Source organism: Diadema setosum, chromosome 2, assembly GCF_964275005.1.
Source record: "Diadema setosum chromosome 2, eeDiaSeto1, whole genome shotgun sequence".
In the NCBI taxonomy this organism is placed as follows: Eukaryota; Metazoa; Echinodermata; class Echinoidea; order Diadematoida; family Diadematidae; genus Diadema; species Diadema setosum.
The window spans coordinates 40,515,176-40,530,572 of record NC_092686.1 but is presented as its reverse complement, the minus strand read 5'-3'; the positions used below and the strand labels follow the sequence as shown (position 1 = coordinate 40,530,572).

The 15,397-nt window shown below is 38.5% G+C and overlaps 1 protein-coding gene across 1 annotated transcript in view; it reads left to right on the top strand.

Moving 5' to 3' along the window:
* The first annotated feature begins 4,021 nt into the window (after positions 1-4,021).
* Positions 4,022-15,397, top strand: part of LOC140245974 (TBC1 domain family member 30-like) — a 34,315-nt gene continuing 22,939 nt past the window's right edge. Inside the window, exons 1-3 of the mRNA XM_072325425.1 lie at positions 4,022-4,645; positions 5,662-5,826; positions 6,266-6,327. Coding sequence (XP_072181526.1) covers positions 4,042-4,645; positions 5,662-5,826; positions 6,266-6,327 — 831 coding nt within the window. The 5' untranslated portion in view covers positions 4,022-4,041. The remainder of the gene's footprint in view (positions 4,646-5,661; positions 5,827-6,265; positions 6,328-15,397) is intronic.

Here is a 15,397-nt window from a genome sequence, read left to right as displayed (position 1 = left end):
TAAAGGGTGTGGGGCGCAACTAATATTTCTGCTGCCACTCCGGGTTTCATTTCATTTTTCTTTTTATTTCTTTTTTTTTAACGAAAAATAAAGGGGAGGGGCATGCGCCGGTTGCGCCCCCCTCATGATCTGCCACTGGGTCTGGCTGTATAATACTCAGTAGTCTCTTTATGCTCAGAATCTTCTTATTTGGTGGGTGATGGGTCATCGAAAGGATCCGAATAAAATCAAGTTGCTGATTAAAACTCTGTTAGAGTGTGAACCTTCCTGTGGGGATCAATCGTGTGCGTGGTGGTGGTTGTGTTGGTGGTGGGGTTGTTGGGATTATCAGATAGAGCTACATAGGACTACAGCGCCTTTTGATGGTAATGTATCCTTCCAGGGTAGTACTCAAGAAATAATATAATGCAAGGAGGTACCTCCTTGGTATGTAGGGACCTGTCTTCCATGATCATCAGTTTCTTCAAAGCTATTTTCATTCTGAACATGTACCAGAGATCAAACACGGCTTTCCTTTCAACCAATCAAAATCCAGTCAGTTATTTCACCTCTTTGTGTGTGTAGTTATTTTTTATTTTTTGGTAAATTATGCATTTAACTTACTATATTTTCCACTTTCCTTTCTTTTTCAGACTAGGCACATAGAGGTGGATTCTTCTGAAACAGGTCAGAAAGCGATGATGCGGCTGTGTGCGCACGAAGTTCGTGGACGTGCAGTATACACCTCTGTGTCAAGCTGCAGTGCAGTGACGTGTGAAGTGTGTACGTGTGTATCGTGTGTGTGATGTGCACCAAAGAGTATAGAGCGCACGCAGTGCTATAGAGCGCACGCAGTGCGCTAAGAGGGAACACTCTCCCGATTTTACACGTAAACGGGCGTAGTACGCAATGGAGCCCAACGGCGGCCATTTTAGGATGCAAGCCGCTGGATCTTCTGGAGCGTATATCACGTGGCCGTATGGAGAAAATTCTGCCTCCCTTTCATTTTCTTCTTTTTACGGGGCATACAAGGTTTCATATGTATGTAGGACCTTGTTATATCGTACAGAAGCACAATTTCTACTTAAGTATGATGTAAAATTGAAGAAATGCCTTTTTTGTTCCAAATTGTTGTCCCTCAAAGTTCGAGCTAACTAATAAAAGTATGTGCAGGCCTTACTAAAACGTACTCACAATTATGTCTCCCTCTCCCCCTCTCTCTCTCCCTCTCCCTTCCTCTCTCTTCTCTCTCTCTCTCCCTTTCTCTCTCTTTCTCTCTCTTATCGGGCCCTGTTGGCTGTAGACCCTATGTAATATTATTCGAATGGTATGAATATCGATTCCATTATTCATATTTTTAGGTCGTTCTCTTCTTTTGATAATAGATAGGATATTATGGTATATACCATTGGTATACAATATTCTCCCCGAGACTCTATTCAAGGAACGCAATTTCCTAATATAACAAACTGAATTTTCCTTATCATATTTTAGTCGTAACAAAGAGTTATTTTCATATTTATATGTTTCATGGTCAATCTGCACACATAGTAAAGAGGTGTTGATCGTTTGGGTGATGCCTGTCTCCCGCCCCCCCCCCCTCAAAAAAAAAAGGATTTTGGCAGCCTTTCTGTACAAAGCCTGCAATGATAGTAAAGATATGACCTGTATTGATTATTATAGGGATGAGGGTTTAAGGGGTGACCCCTCCCCCCTCTGGCGAGCAGGGTCCGCTTGAACAAGGAAGGGAAAATAAAAGTAAAAAAAAAAAACTAAAAAAAAAACCAACAACACCAAAATCTCCAAATGCAACAGAAGAGTTAATGTTTGAATATCATGTAAACCACACACACACACACACAAAAAAAAAAAAATCCAGTCTCTACAACATTTTACTGTCATCACAGGTTGATTCCCCGCCTGTAGGCGGGTATCCCCCCTTCTCCCCCGTTTCCCCCTTCATCGGCGTTACAGCTGAAAATCTTGACTCCAAGAAACGACTGAGAGAGCGAGTCAGGTAGGAACCATGGACGTCTCATTTACTGGCGGGAGGACTGGTCTGGAAGGGTTTTCAAATCCTTTTTTTCCCCCCAAGAATCAGATGATGGATTTTAAGATGATTTTGATCAGTAAAAAAAAACCGTGAAACAATTACAGATTATACTCTTCTTTTTACTGGTTGCATTTCTCGTGATCCTATTGTGAGAATATTCACCTCTGAGATCGTAATATCTATATCACCATATACACTCCATTCAAACTGCAGGTTTTAAAATTACAAGTGAGCTCTATGCATCCACCCCATAGACTCACATGGTGAAGACCCATGATAAGAGGTGACAGATGTACAATTATTTACCTCTTCATTATCCTATCAATAGAATAATTTTTCTCATTTTTGATTGAAAATATTTGAGTGTGTGTTTCGAAAGATTTGTAAGATTTGTAAGATTTTATTGACTCTTCATCGACCTCCTCTCGGGGTATGAGAGTACAAACATATTTACAATATATGAATAAAAAAATATAAGTGATAATGTACATGTACATGTGAAAATAACAGATATAAATAAACATGTTTACAAAACAAGGCGTAAAGGACGTTTAACTACTCTACCACTACGTGTGTACACACATTCACATCTACTTTACTTTCCATGAAAAGCGTGTACCCAGATTTGAATTTCAATAACAAAATAATGCAAAAGCTTTCTTGTGTTGGAGGGGGTATCCCCATCCCACACCTTCTGACCGTCTCGACTCATTGTGTGCATGATCAACAGGTTCAAACAAATTTTGATCTGTAGATGAGAAAATCACCGAACAATCACAGACTTCAGTTTATTTCTGGACTCTTATTCTTCAAAATACTTTTAAACCGACAAAAATGGTACTATACTAATTTCATTTCAAAATTTCCATATCATTTCACCAAGAGCACATCCTAAAAGGCATAATTGACATATTCCGCAACACAAATCCAAAAAGGATGATAAGATGCTGAACTTGGTTAATATAGGTCAGAGCAAGTCAGTTGCATAGGCACTATGGGCACAAGGAATATAAAAGACAACACTTTCGCATACTGATGGCTGATTCATACGTCAACTTGGCAAAAATACAAAAGTAAAAAAAAAGTCTGCTCTTACCAGTTTTGAAACATTCATAAAAATTTCATAACGGATCTGTTTTATTTTGTCCACGGAATATATTTCATCATGGGGATAATTAGTCTATAATATGTGAAAAAAAAAAAAAAAAAAACACGGGCGACTTGAAAACATGAATGACGGAACTGAAATTCTGTCCACGGCCCAAACTGTGTAACTGAAGGTGGAAGAAAGAGAATAAGGAAGAGGAGGAGGAAGAGGAGAAGAAGAAGAAGGAGGAGGAGGAGGAGAATAAGATGAAGAAAGAGAGAGAGAGAAGGGGGTCAGAGGGAGAGAGAGAGAGGGGGAGAAAATGCCCTCGATATGATTATGAGCTCCCCACGTCATTCTGTACTATAAGCACTACTTGGCTTAGGACACAAGTAGGCTTGCATACGGTCATAAATTAGCCGGCGAACATTGATGGATTATAGATTGGAAAGTTAAAAATATTATTCTTCAATTCTATTTCATAATTAGGCAGGAATTCTACTTCTATATGCCATGATAAGGTCCTGAATTCATCTTCTATCCTGCCATGCCCCATGAAATGAAACGGAGGCAGAAATACGCCCTCTATCGATCACCCGGCGCTTTGCATCCTAAAATGGCGACCGAGCAAGCCCATTAGCGTACTACACAAAATCGGGAGAGTGTTCCCTCTTAGCGCACTGTGTGCGCTTCTATACTCTTTTGATGTGCACTAGTATATCAGCGCACCGTACCGTCCCGACACCCGGCGCTAGGGCCCTCCGCGACGCGGCGGCGGCGGCATCATTGCAGTGCAGTACACAGTAGCAGTAATATGTGCATGCAGTACGTTCATGCGCAGCTAGACCTAGCTATAGCTAGCATTTGTACAATAGAAGCAGCCCGAGTGTTTTTATAAGATGACCAAGGCCAGGTAACCAATATGGAAGAACCGGACGATAATTCAGATTTGGATGATTTGTTTCTACCTTTCGCATTGTCAAGAGTATTACATAATCAAGGTGTCCAGTCCTCTAGTGTCACTGCAAATGTAGAAACCAGCGGGGAATATGTCGAAATCGTACTTGACGAGGACTCGAATTCGAGCGGAGCGGAGGTCCAGGTACAGGCCTGCGGCGGCAGTGGCCAATACATGACCAACCTCGGCGTTTTGGATGTGTGCGATACGACCTCTCCATGTCCCTCACCTTCTGCTCTCTCTCCGGGCAACCCTTCAGATTCTCAGCAAGACCTCTCAGACTTAAGTCGGGCTAATACTTCATTTAAACAGCAGCACATGCTAGAGAAATTCGACAGCTTTGACAGCATCGAAACAGAGAGGGACGAAAGCGAAGTCCGCGAGAGAAAAGATTCCATCTTGGATGGCTTGCTGTGTGAAATCTACGATAGGTGTCACACAAATATTCGCCCGTGTGTGGATAGTGATGGCTTCACCGAATGTTCATCAGACGGTGCCTACCTGAGCAGCAAGGGCGACAGTTTTCAAGAGTCGTCTCGTCTCCCCAAAGCTATTCTTAATGCCAAATGTGAGCACAGAAAACTTAAGAAAGTGCATTTCGCAGTTTAGTTAGATGTTATGTTTTATGGCTTATGCAATTGGTGTGCTGATCATTATTATTATTATTATTATTATAATTGCTGATCATGTCATGGTCATGGAGTGTTATTTTCAGTAACTGTTATTGTGTGGGATGTTTATTTATTTATGGTGGTAAGGTATATTTGGATGCCCTAGCTAAGCTTGATTCAGAATCACTTCCATTTGTGTAGATGTTTTACAGATGAAGTGAATTGGACTTTACAGTCGAGTTTACTCTAAGTTGCTACCAAGCAAGCCTTGCTACGAGTGGTACTGTATACTGTGCAAATCAGTTTATGGATGAGTTTCTACACAGATGAAAAAAAGAAAAGAAAAAAGATCATATTTAAATAATCCTAATTCTGGACCTTGTGAATCGCATAATAGAAAATCTATGAATTGAAATCGAAAAGCAAAGTAAATGTAATATTTTGAGCACAGTGTACAAAATGTATCTGGTCATTATCAAGACTTTTACAGGCAACTTCATAATTTGTCACAGATTGCATCAGATGAAATAATCTTTGTATTTTGCATCTGTGCTGTGGATATGAATGACCAATGAGATATAAAAGAGACTGAGAGATATTGAGATATGTGAGCTCAGGACGATTCTGAGAACTAAATCTTATTATAGTTAATCATGAATTCTATTCCCAACTGCTACTAATTTTTCTTTTATTTTGCCACCAACTTTGCCAAGTGAGAAAGCTTCAGTCAACAAAAGTACTAATGAATTAGTGAATGACATTTTCACAGACTTTCATACTTATGCAACAAATCATTAATTTACTGCTTAAAAGGTGCACCTGATGTGACCTCAAGGATCAGAGTATTTGTGCTTGCTCAGTAGATTGTAGTGTCTAAATTGTTTTGGTTTGTTAATTTTGATATCTCTTGTGTTGATGTCATTTATTATCACTTATCTTTTTTTTTTTTTTACCAACGTACGTATGCTTGCAGCCTCTAGTGAACTCCGTGATATGGTGAGAGACCTCCAGCATGGCACAGCGGTCCTGTCGGGGCGACTCATTAAGCAGCTGAAGAGGCGGGATCGCTACTTGGCCAAGCGGCAGAAGAACCAGGATGTCCTGACGGCCATTCTCCAAGCTGTTTCGCAGAAACGAAGTATGTCTGCATTGATAAGGTTGTGTTGTTGGTGTGTATGGCTACAACACCTCGGCGAACTTATTATGAACATTGCCATCACAGAGAACAAGCACAATGCAAGATTGCTGCAAATTCATGACTAGCCCGTATTACATATCATCAGTGTGTCTAAAAGATGGTTTGGTGAAATTGTGACATTGTGCTGAGTATTGACATGGTCATAGATCATTTTACTTGAACTTTTAAACAGACAGAATTTGTTGACAGTGCAAACAAAATGCTTCTTTTCGAGATTTAAATTGAACAGATAAGAGGAGCCATGTCACAAAATGTGCCTTAGTCATAATGTATGCAAACAATGAACTTGTATGCCACCATGCACGAGGATATAGACTCTTCACCATAAGACATTTTGTGATTGTATCTCTTGCTCTTGGTCTTCATCTTTTATTTACAGGGGTGGATGCCCAGTTGAGATTCAGCATCGAGCCACTTCCTGGCAAGAAGGCCTTCAGACAGGTAAGATACACAATATTATGAATCAGTGAGACCTTCGTGGCCACAAACTACATCTACAATCTACAAACAAATAAACATATTATCTTAAATACAACAATAAGACAGTATATTATTTGGCAAAGCATCAAGTTCATTAGCCCTGTTTTGTACAATTTATTTTCATTGCATTAGAAAATTATGCGTATGGTGTAGAGAAATGCTTTCAGATGTAGCTTTCTTGACTTAGAAAGAGTAGGATGTGAATTGAAGCATACTTTTCAAATTTCAGTATTCATCAAAGCAATATACTTACGCATCCTGGTTGTAAACCTCAAATACTGATTCCTGCTTCTGACATTTTAATTGAAGTTGAGTTTGTATTGATTCAACTTTGTATGACTTTCTGTATTCTGAGTATTAGTTTTTGATATCAAAATGTACCTGATGCCTGAAATAGCTAGCATTCAGGATACTTGTAGTAGAGAAGTAAGATAACTATTGATGATAATACCCGAAATAAAAAACTAACGAAAATCAGATTTCATTATTAAATATGGTTTAGCTGGGTGATACTGTCGCCATTTCAAAGACACTCTGATCTCTGGGATGCAATAAAAGATTGCATAGTGTATGAACCCTGGTGCACAAAGAAAGGTGAGAAACAATGCTTGAAAGGTCATGCGAACACTTGACAGAAATATGTGATGTTTAGTGGGAGTTTTGCACTGACTTGCTTGGTGGTCTATGAGCATCCTTGGTGTGTTTCAAAGAGACGTGCTAGAATTTTAGCCAGATATCAAAAAGAAAGAAAAGAAAAAGAAAGGTATTCTACACATCATGTCAAACATGGATGGCATGCCAAAGGCAACAAACTTGCAGAAGACCATTGGCATGCAGATGACCAGATACCAAAAATCTGTCTGCAGATGAGATGCTTTGATTACAGCTCATTTTGCCATTGTCACATGTTAAAAACATAGAGACCCATAATAGCAGAGAGCATCTAGAGCCCTCGAGCTAGATACTTGCATCAAGGGACTTTGCACCTTAGTGCTTGTGATGTGTGCTTGATGCTAGTACACATGCATTCACAATGTCACTTTTTTTTTCTTTCCGTTTTTGCACTCCAATTTGGCGCGGCTGTTTTGGCAGTCCAACTTGCATAATTTTCAGTGTATAGACCGCCCTGGTGTCGACGTCAACCCAGTGGGCTTATGCTATAAGTTGAGATATAAATGAATTTTCAAGTGGTGCAATATGTATGTCTTTCCCAGAAATACATCCCCAAAGTAAAAGGCCTGTGGGACAGAATAAATTGACTTTTTGGCATGCAAATGGCATGGTATTAAAGTAAGTTTCTGTGTACATGAACAATGTACAATGTATGTGTATGTCTGGAAATGTAATGTCTTACCCCTGATTGCTACCTTCTGTAGCACCGTGATTTCTTGAGTCTGTCATAATAATGTGCTTTGTCAGAACAGCTTCAGTAATAGTGCAGTTGAGTGCCATTTCATTCAGCTATTGTGGATAAAGTTCAAGTTCAGGTTTAACTTGCAGGATGTGTTTGAATGGATAAAAGTGGGCATGATTAGCACTAGCAGCAGTGCAAAAAATTATGCAGGAGTTTGAGGCATTATGAGCTAGGAAATTCTGAAAGCATAATTCACAAGAATTCCAGTGTTTGCAAGTACTTTGCTTGAACTTGCAGTAAGGTAGTGTCTTGTCTTTGATAGAAGATGGCATGGTAATATAAAAAACCATTCATTTTTCTTGTGTTTTTCACCTTCACATTAGCATCCTTCATATGCCACCATCTGAGTTGTTTTGAAATATTCCTTCTTCTTTAAACTATTATGACACTTCAAGAGATCTGGCTAAATGTTCAAATCATTTAGGCATGTTTTGTTTACACTCTAATGAAGTGCAGTATGCAATAGCCAATCCCTTAAAAATTAAGGGAAATGTAGAGGTAAACAAGCAGAAACTGTACATGCAGTGTACAGTATAAGAGTGTAATTTCATTTGATATGAGGAAGTAACTTTGCAGCCCTACAGTCTTTACTTTACTCGACACCAGACAGTATGGCAAAAAAAAAAAAAAAAAAAAAAAAAAAATACGATGAGAAGGAATATTATTATGCTGTGAAATTTTACTTTTTAAGTTCCAATTAGTGCTCCCTTCCTAGTATTGATGTGAGTATGCTCTGCTGAGCATATGGCATCCAGTCAAAAAAATGTAAAATGTTAATGGCAACTGAACTGTTTCAGCATACAGTTGTACAGACAATGGGTGATCAGTGTGATGGATGACTTCGAGCTGAGCGTCCTACTTGGGGTATAAATATACTACATGTATGCCCCCAGAACAGATTATTGTACAAGCACTGGTATGTCTGGACTGTATTGTACATTGTATGTATGGTATGATAGTAGCTGTGGAAAGAAGGATCAGAGCTTGTGTACAATTTGGTTCTATACAGAGAAAGAACATTTTTGCAACATATTTCATATGACAGCAAAAGCCTTTAGTGTAGTATTCTACCATACTCTTGATGTGGGCTGATTGTGTCAGAAAGATGCATTTTGTAAAGGTAGATAAAACTGGAGGAAATGGTGTTTATATGGTGTTCCAACATGAGCTATAAATATTGATCATAATCTAAACTTCACCACATCCTCAGCATGACTTGTGCAGTGGAAGGCCTATTCTACATGTGTGTACATGTACAAATTGTACACTGTACTGGAGATTTCTACAGTTGCATGGTCTTGCAAATGAAATTCTTAGGTATTATACATGATTCTTTTTTTTTTTTTCAAGTTGGAAAACCGGTTCTAGAGCACCCATCCTATTTGTTGCTTCTCTGCATGGCAATAAATTGAAGGTGCCAATTCTATTCTGATGGCAAATGCTGCCAGACTTTAAATATACCATGTGCAATGTTTAATTGCAAATGCTGTTAAATGTCAGGGGGCATTGCACACCTCAAGGTGTGCGTGTTCAGAGTACACAGCATCCTCCTTTAATGTGCAAACATGTGGTGTGTACTCCACTCTCAGTATACCGAGCTATTCATTCACTGAATACCAGTGCATGGTGCAACTGCTCATGCTCAGACACAACAGGTGCAAAAATCTTTTCTTTGTCTTTGTTTTTGTGAAAGGACGGTGATGGGAAAACCTTGAGCTGACCTTTACTCGTACATACATGACTTATTTTAATTTTTTAATCAAGACAGGTTATCTGAGAGTATCTTATAATGATCATGTACAAGATGTACAAAATGTACAATTTGTCAGCTCTCTATATAATAATCCGATGAAGCTGTCAAAGGTAGCAATCATATCCCCCCAAAAATAGATAAACGAATAAATAAACAAACAACATGAGCAACTGGCAATATTAATATGATATCAGAATGGTATAAAACCAGCAACTCAAGCTTCCTTTATGTTTATCAGTAGAAAATTTGAGATTTTATTATATTTTTTTTTTCTTCTTTTAAAGATTTGTACAAGGAATCAAGTTTCCTTGTCAAAGAAATAGAAATGGACTTACAATATGTCTGTGTGTGTGTGCTGTATCAATTTCATGGAAGCTGTGATGTACAAAACTGTTGCTCTGCAATTATGCTCGTCTACTTGAGATTCCTGCAAGAGAGATAATGAGAAACTACATTATAGCTAAGTTAGTATAAACCGTCTGCAGTGATTCAATTAAAGGGAAGGTAAACCCAAAGAACAATGTGGATTGAGTGAAAGCAGCAACATTTGTAGAACACATCAGTGAAAGTTTGAGGAAAATCGGACAATCGATGCAAAAGTTATGAATTTTTAAAGTTTTGGTGTTGGAACCGCTGGATGAGGAGACTACTAGTGGATATGACATATGAGTGGACAACAATACAAAGAAAATATAACGGAAATTCAACAAAAATTCACTTTCCTAGAATTATGAAAAAACAATGGACCAACCGCTTTCAGAAAGCAGGGGGAATAATTGCTACCCTTGACATATATCAATATCAAGTTGATGGAATTTGTAATTTTCATGAAAAATGGATTTTTGCAGAATTTTCTTTATATTTTCTTGGTATTGTTGTCCACTCATACGTCATAACCTCTAGTAGTCTCCTCATCCAGCGGTTCCAACATCAAAACTTTAAAAATTCATAACTTTTGCATCGATTGTCCGATTTTCTTCAAACTTTCACTGATGTGTTCTACTAATGTTGCTGCTTTCACTCAATCCACATTGTTCTTGGGGTTTACCTTCCCTTTAAGTGTTGTTATTCTATAAAAGATACCCTTATCATTATCCCATTATCATTGTGTTTTTTTTTTAAAATTTGATTAATGTTACCCATGGATATTGATGAGTATTGACTACTGTGGTAATGACGATAATGATGATTATAGTGTAAAAACTTTCAGTGAATCAGAACTGGCTGTCTGTGTGATCATGTTGTCAACACTGTTACAGTAACTACTGTAGCATACATGTCCATAATTTTCATTATACACTCAGCAAAAAAAGAAAGTAAACGCTTTTTCAAGTTTAGATTTCTCTTAGAATATTTGGCTGAAAGTTATGTATTATATACCATATAAAAGGTAATTTAATTGGCTGTCAACCTGGTAGGTCAACAAAAAGGGAAACTTTACTCATGAGTGAACACCATTGTTTCTCTCTTCCAGGGTACAAAAGTAAAAATTGCAAAACTGAACAAGTTGTCATTCATGCGTATGTGCTCTTCCATGGAACAATAAGAATAAACAACAAATTTCACACAAAAAGAAACATGAATTAAGTTGCAAAAATAAACCTTTGATCTCTATGATATCTTTAAAGCCCAAATGATCAATGAAGACTAAAAATAATGGAGGAAAATTAAGCATCTTTTATGTCAAATCTAAATTCGAATGAAATAAGAGAAGAAGTAATAATTAACAAAAATTGTAGAAATTTGAGGGGTTTTTTTTCAAATTAGGAAGTTGTAAATAACGTTTGGTTCTTGAAATTGTCACATGGATTTGAAATCACCAAATTACAATGTAAAAGAAATAAATAAAGAAATTCTGCTCATTTAGTCATCTTTATGCTTATCATTCCCAATGTCATTTGAAGTTTGACTAGACAGAAAATTCTTATTTTCCCCTTTAGTTTCCCACTTTGTTTTCCCTAGAGGTTATAAAGATATAAAGAGAAAAAAAACTATTTTCCCACTTTCATTCATGTCTCTCATTGTGTTAAACTGGTCTTTTGTTGTCAATGTTATTGTAAAGGGCATTTGCAATTTATGGAAGAGAACATGGCAATTTTTGCAATTTTTGATTTCATGCCTTGGAGGACAAAAATGAATGTGCTCACTCACGCGTAAAGTTATCTTTCTAATTACCCTATTAGCTTAATAGCCAATTAAATTACCTTTAATTTGGTATATAAATCATTGATTTTCATGAAAATCTTCTATGAAAAATATGACCTTGAAAAAGTGTTTACTTTCTTTTTTTGCTGAGTGTAGAGTAGTAAAAAAAAAAATAAAAAAAAATGAGAGAACATTCTGAATCTGGAGGAATGTACAAAGCATGTTGATTAGTTCTCTTTAGATTCAACAGGGAGGTGAGATGAAAACCCCCCTGGATTCAACAACTCCTTTCCGTAGTGTTTTGTGTTTCATTTGAATGCCGTGTGGTTGCAGCTCAAGAGATTTATTGCTAATCCCTGTCCACATGAAAGCACACGAGTAGGCAAAATAATGAGCAAATCTCCTATCCTCTTTACAGCATTTCCTTCTCCTTGTGAGCTTTTTATCACCATCATACCCTGTATTATTAAAGGCATCGTTGATAACACTCTGTTAAAGATTCTGTATTGTTTCTTGAACCCATGGTTAACTGCAAAGTAATGGCAGAGTAAGTACTGTACCTGTTGAATCAGCCACAACTATAAAACATCTGGGGAAAAATTCAGATTACAAAGAAGGCTTGTTTTTAAAAATAGAAAAATGAGAACTTGGCTGTAAAATACATGTGGAAGGTCAAAATTACAGAGCATGTAGTTATCCTCTTTTACTATTAACCTATTTTAATACTAGTTGCCTGGATCTAGGATGTGCTTTTAAAAGTCAAATGGCTTCAATGGAAAAGACTTGTATTTTTTTTTTCAAATCCCCCCCCCCCTGATGAGTGAAAGTGATTCTGTGAATGACATGAACTACAAATACATGTATGTGTGGCATTTACAGCCTGTACAAGAAGCTGATGCACTAAAGGGCTTTTTACACTTGTGTTTCTTAACCCCGGACTTTCTCTGACCCAGGACTATCGTTAGTCCCGTACCAATTTTTTCAGCTTTTTACACTCGCCAATTAGTCCCGTACTATCTCTTGTCCGGGGCTAAGGAGAAAACTGACCTTTTTACACTCGTATTTCTTAGCCCCGGACTTTCCAAACCACATGAATATTCATAATTACGCTGTGTACTGTACACGTACACGCACGCACCGGCAGCACTTGATTACCTCGTTTCTGATTGGTCAGTGAGGGTCGGACTTCGCCTCCGTCGCTTAGCCCAGGATTATTTTTTCGTTCTGTTTACACTCACTTGCTTGGCACCGCAATTGCGGTGCTAGCACCGCAATTGCGGTGCTAACCCCTGCTATTTTGCAGGGCCAGATAGTACCGTACTATCGGTGGGGCTAGCCCACTTTGGCAAAAACGAGTGTACACAGAAAGTGGGCTAAGGATAGTCCCGTACCAACGGTGGGGCTAAGGCCCCCCCTTAGCCCCACCGATAGTCCGGGGCTAAGCAAAAATTTACAAGTGTAAAAAGCCCTTTAAGGGCTTTTTACACTTGTAAATTTTTGCTTAGTCCTGTACCAACAGTGGGGCTAAGGGGGGGGGGGGGGCCTTAGCCCCACCGTTGGTACGGGACTATCCTTAGCCCACTTTCTGTGTACACTCGTTTTTGCCAAAGTGGGCTAGCCCCACCGATAGTCCGGTACTATCTGGCCCTGCAAAATAGCAGGGTTAGCACAGCAATTGCGGTGCCAAGCAAGTGAGTGTAGACAGAACGAAAAAATAATCCGGGGCTAAGCGACGGAGACGAAGTCCGACCTCCACTGACCAATCAGAAACGAGGTAATCAATTGCTGCCGGTGCGTGCGTGTACGTGTACAGTGCACAGCGTAATCATGAATATTCATGTGGTTTGGAAAGTCCGGGGCTAAGAAATACGAGTGTAAAAAGGTCAGTTTTCTCCTTAGCCCCGGACAAGAGATAGTACGGGACTAATTGGCCAGTGTAAAAAGCTGAAAAAATTGGTACGGGACTAACGATAGTCCTGGGTCAGAGAAAGTCCGGGGTTAAGAAACACAAGTGTAAAAAGGGCTTAATATTGTTATTAGTGACTTCATAGGAGCAGTGATTGTATGGATCCCATCAGAAAGGGGGAAAGAAGATTCAGTGTTTGCATGTCATGAGGAAAAATGCAGTTTTGTGCAAGTCCATTGTATAGTACATTATCGTGTGATTCATAAACTACCAGGAGGCCCATTTGTAAGTTCCTCCATGACAATTGCACCTTGTGTGTATAATGATATTATGGTAGCAAAGGACAGACCTTAAAGGGGAAGGCTAGTAACTGATCAGTGGGAATCAGTGGAAATGCTGGGAGATGATTGTTCCAATCCTTATGGGATACATTCAAGAGTTCATTGTATATCTATTGTTGTGTGAAAATGATTTGCTTCAGAATGGTCTCATATTCAAGTAATATGCAGTTTAATGCTTCCAGGTTGGCGTCCCTGGTCAGTGACGGAGCATTAATCTGCACATTACTTAAATATGAGACCGTTCTGAAGCAAATCATTTTCACACAACAATAGATATACAATGAACTCTTGAATGAATCCCATAAGGATTGGAACAATCATCTCCCAGCATTTCCACTGATTCCCACTGATCAGGTACTAGCCTTCCCCTTTAATTCCAGTTCAATCTGTTTGGAAAGCTGAGTCAGACTAACAGTTAACATAGATCTGAATGTTTGTTTTTGATCGAGTTCAATTGCTTGACCCTTTGATGTACAAGGATATTATGTCACCATTGTAAAATACAACACTTTAGGACAAAAACAAAAAGTTAACATCTTCAATTGAAAGAAATCTCATCAACGATTTCTGTAGTGTGTTGATTACTTCTAAGATAAAAATTGTTCTGTTTATCACTGAAAACCTTTTATATGGAGATGTTGCATTCTCTCTGATAAAATGAGTTGAAGACACCATTGTAAAAAGTTAAGCAGGCGGGAACCCCGCTCCCCTTCCAAATGATATTGATTTTAAATGCTTCATGTATGAAATATTGGACCTGGGTCGTGAATCATTCTGCAGACAATAGGTACAATGGTATAATGCCATTATTCACATAATGTATGTGTAGATACTCCATATTATTCCAACTCGCATTGAGCAGACTGGGTGCATTTTGGAGTGCACTATTGTATCAGGGTTCACAGCAAGTCAGCTGTTACGGTTCGTGTGTGCTTACAGCCGTTCAGACCGTCTGACCTGATGACCCCATGTGACTCTTTGCACTCCATTCAGTGATCCTGCCAAGCTCTATCAGACATGCAGCACCAATCAAGATTATAGACATAACCATTCATATCATATGATTGTGTTTATGTCACCAAACTGGGTGTCTGACTATACTCTGCAAAGACGGTTTTGATTTGCCTGTGATGTCAGTTAACCCCCATTTTTTTTTTCCTTTCGTAGCTCATACTGTACACATGCCGGAGAGCCCTTTGTTTGAACAGTACCAGTGTGGTTAGAAAAGATGAGAAATTTAGTGTATAGACGGTGTTGCACTTCATTCTTTATTTTTCACCATTCATCTGTCTATTTGTAATGAATATTGGTAGCTCTGAGAGATACAACAAAGACACCAAAAGCAATTTTTGAATCTGTGAAATCCAGTGAATAGCTACGTTATAGGCATGCAGGGCTCAGTTGGAATTCTATGATATAGAAATTCCCCATGAAATCCGGTGTAATGATCTGTCAAAATGATTATCATGTAG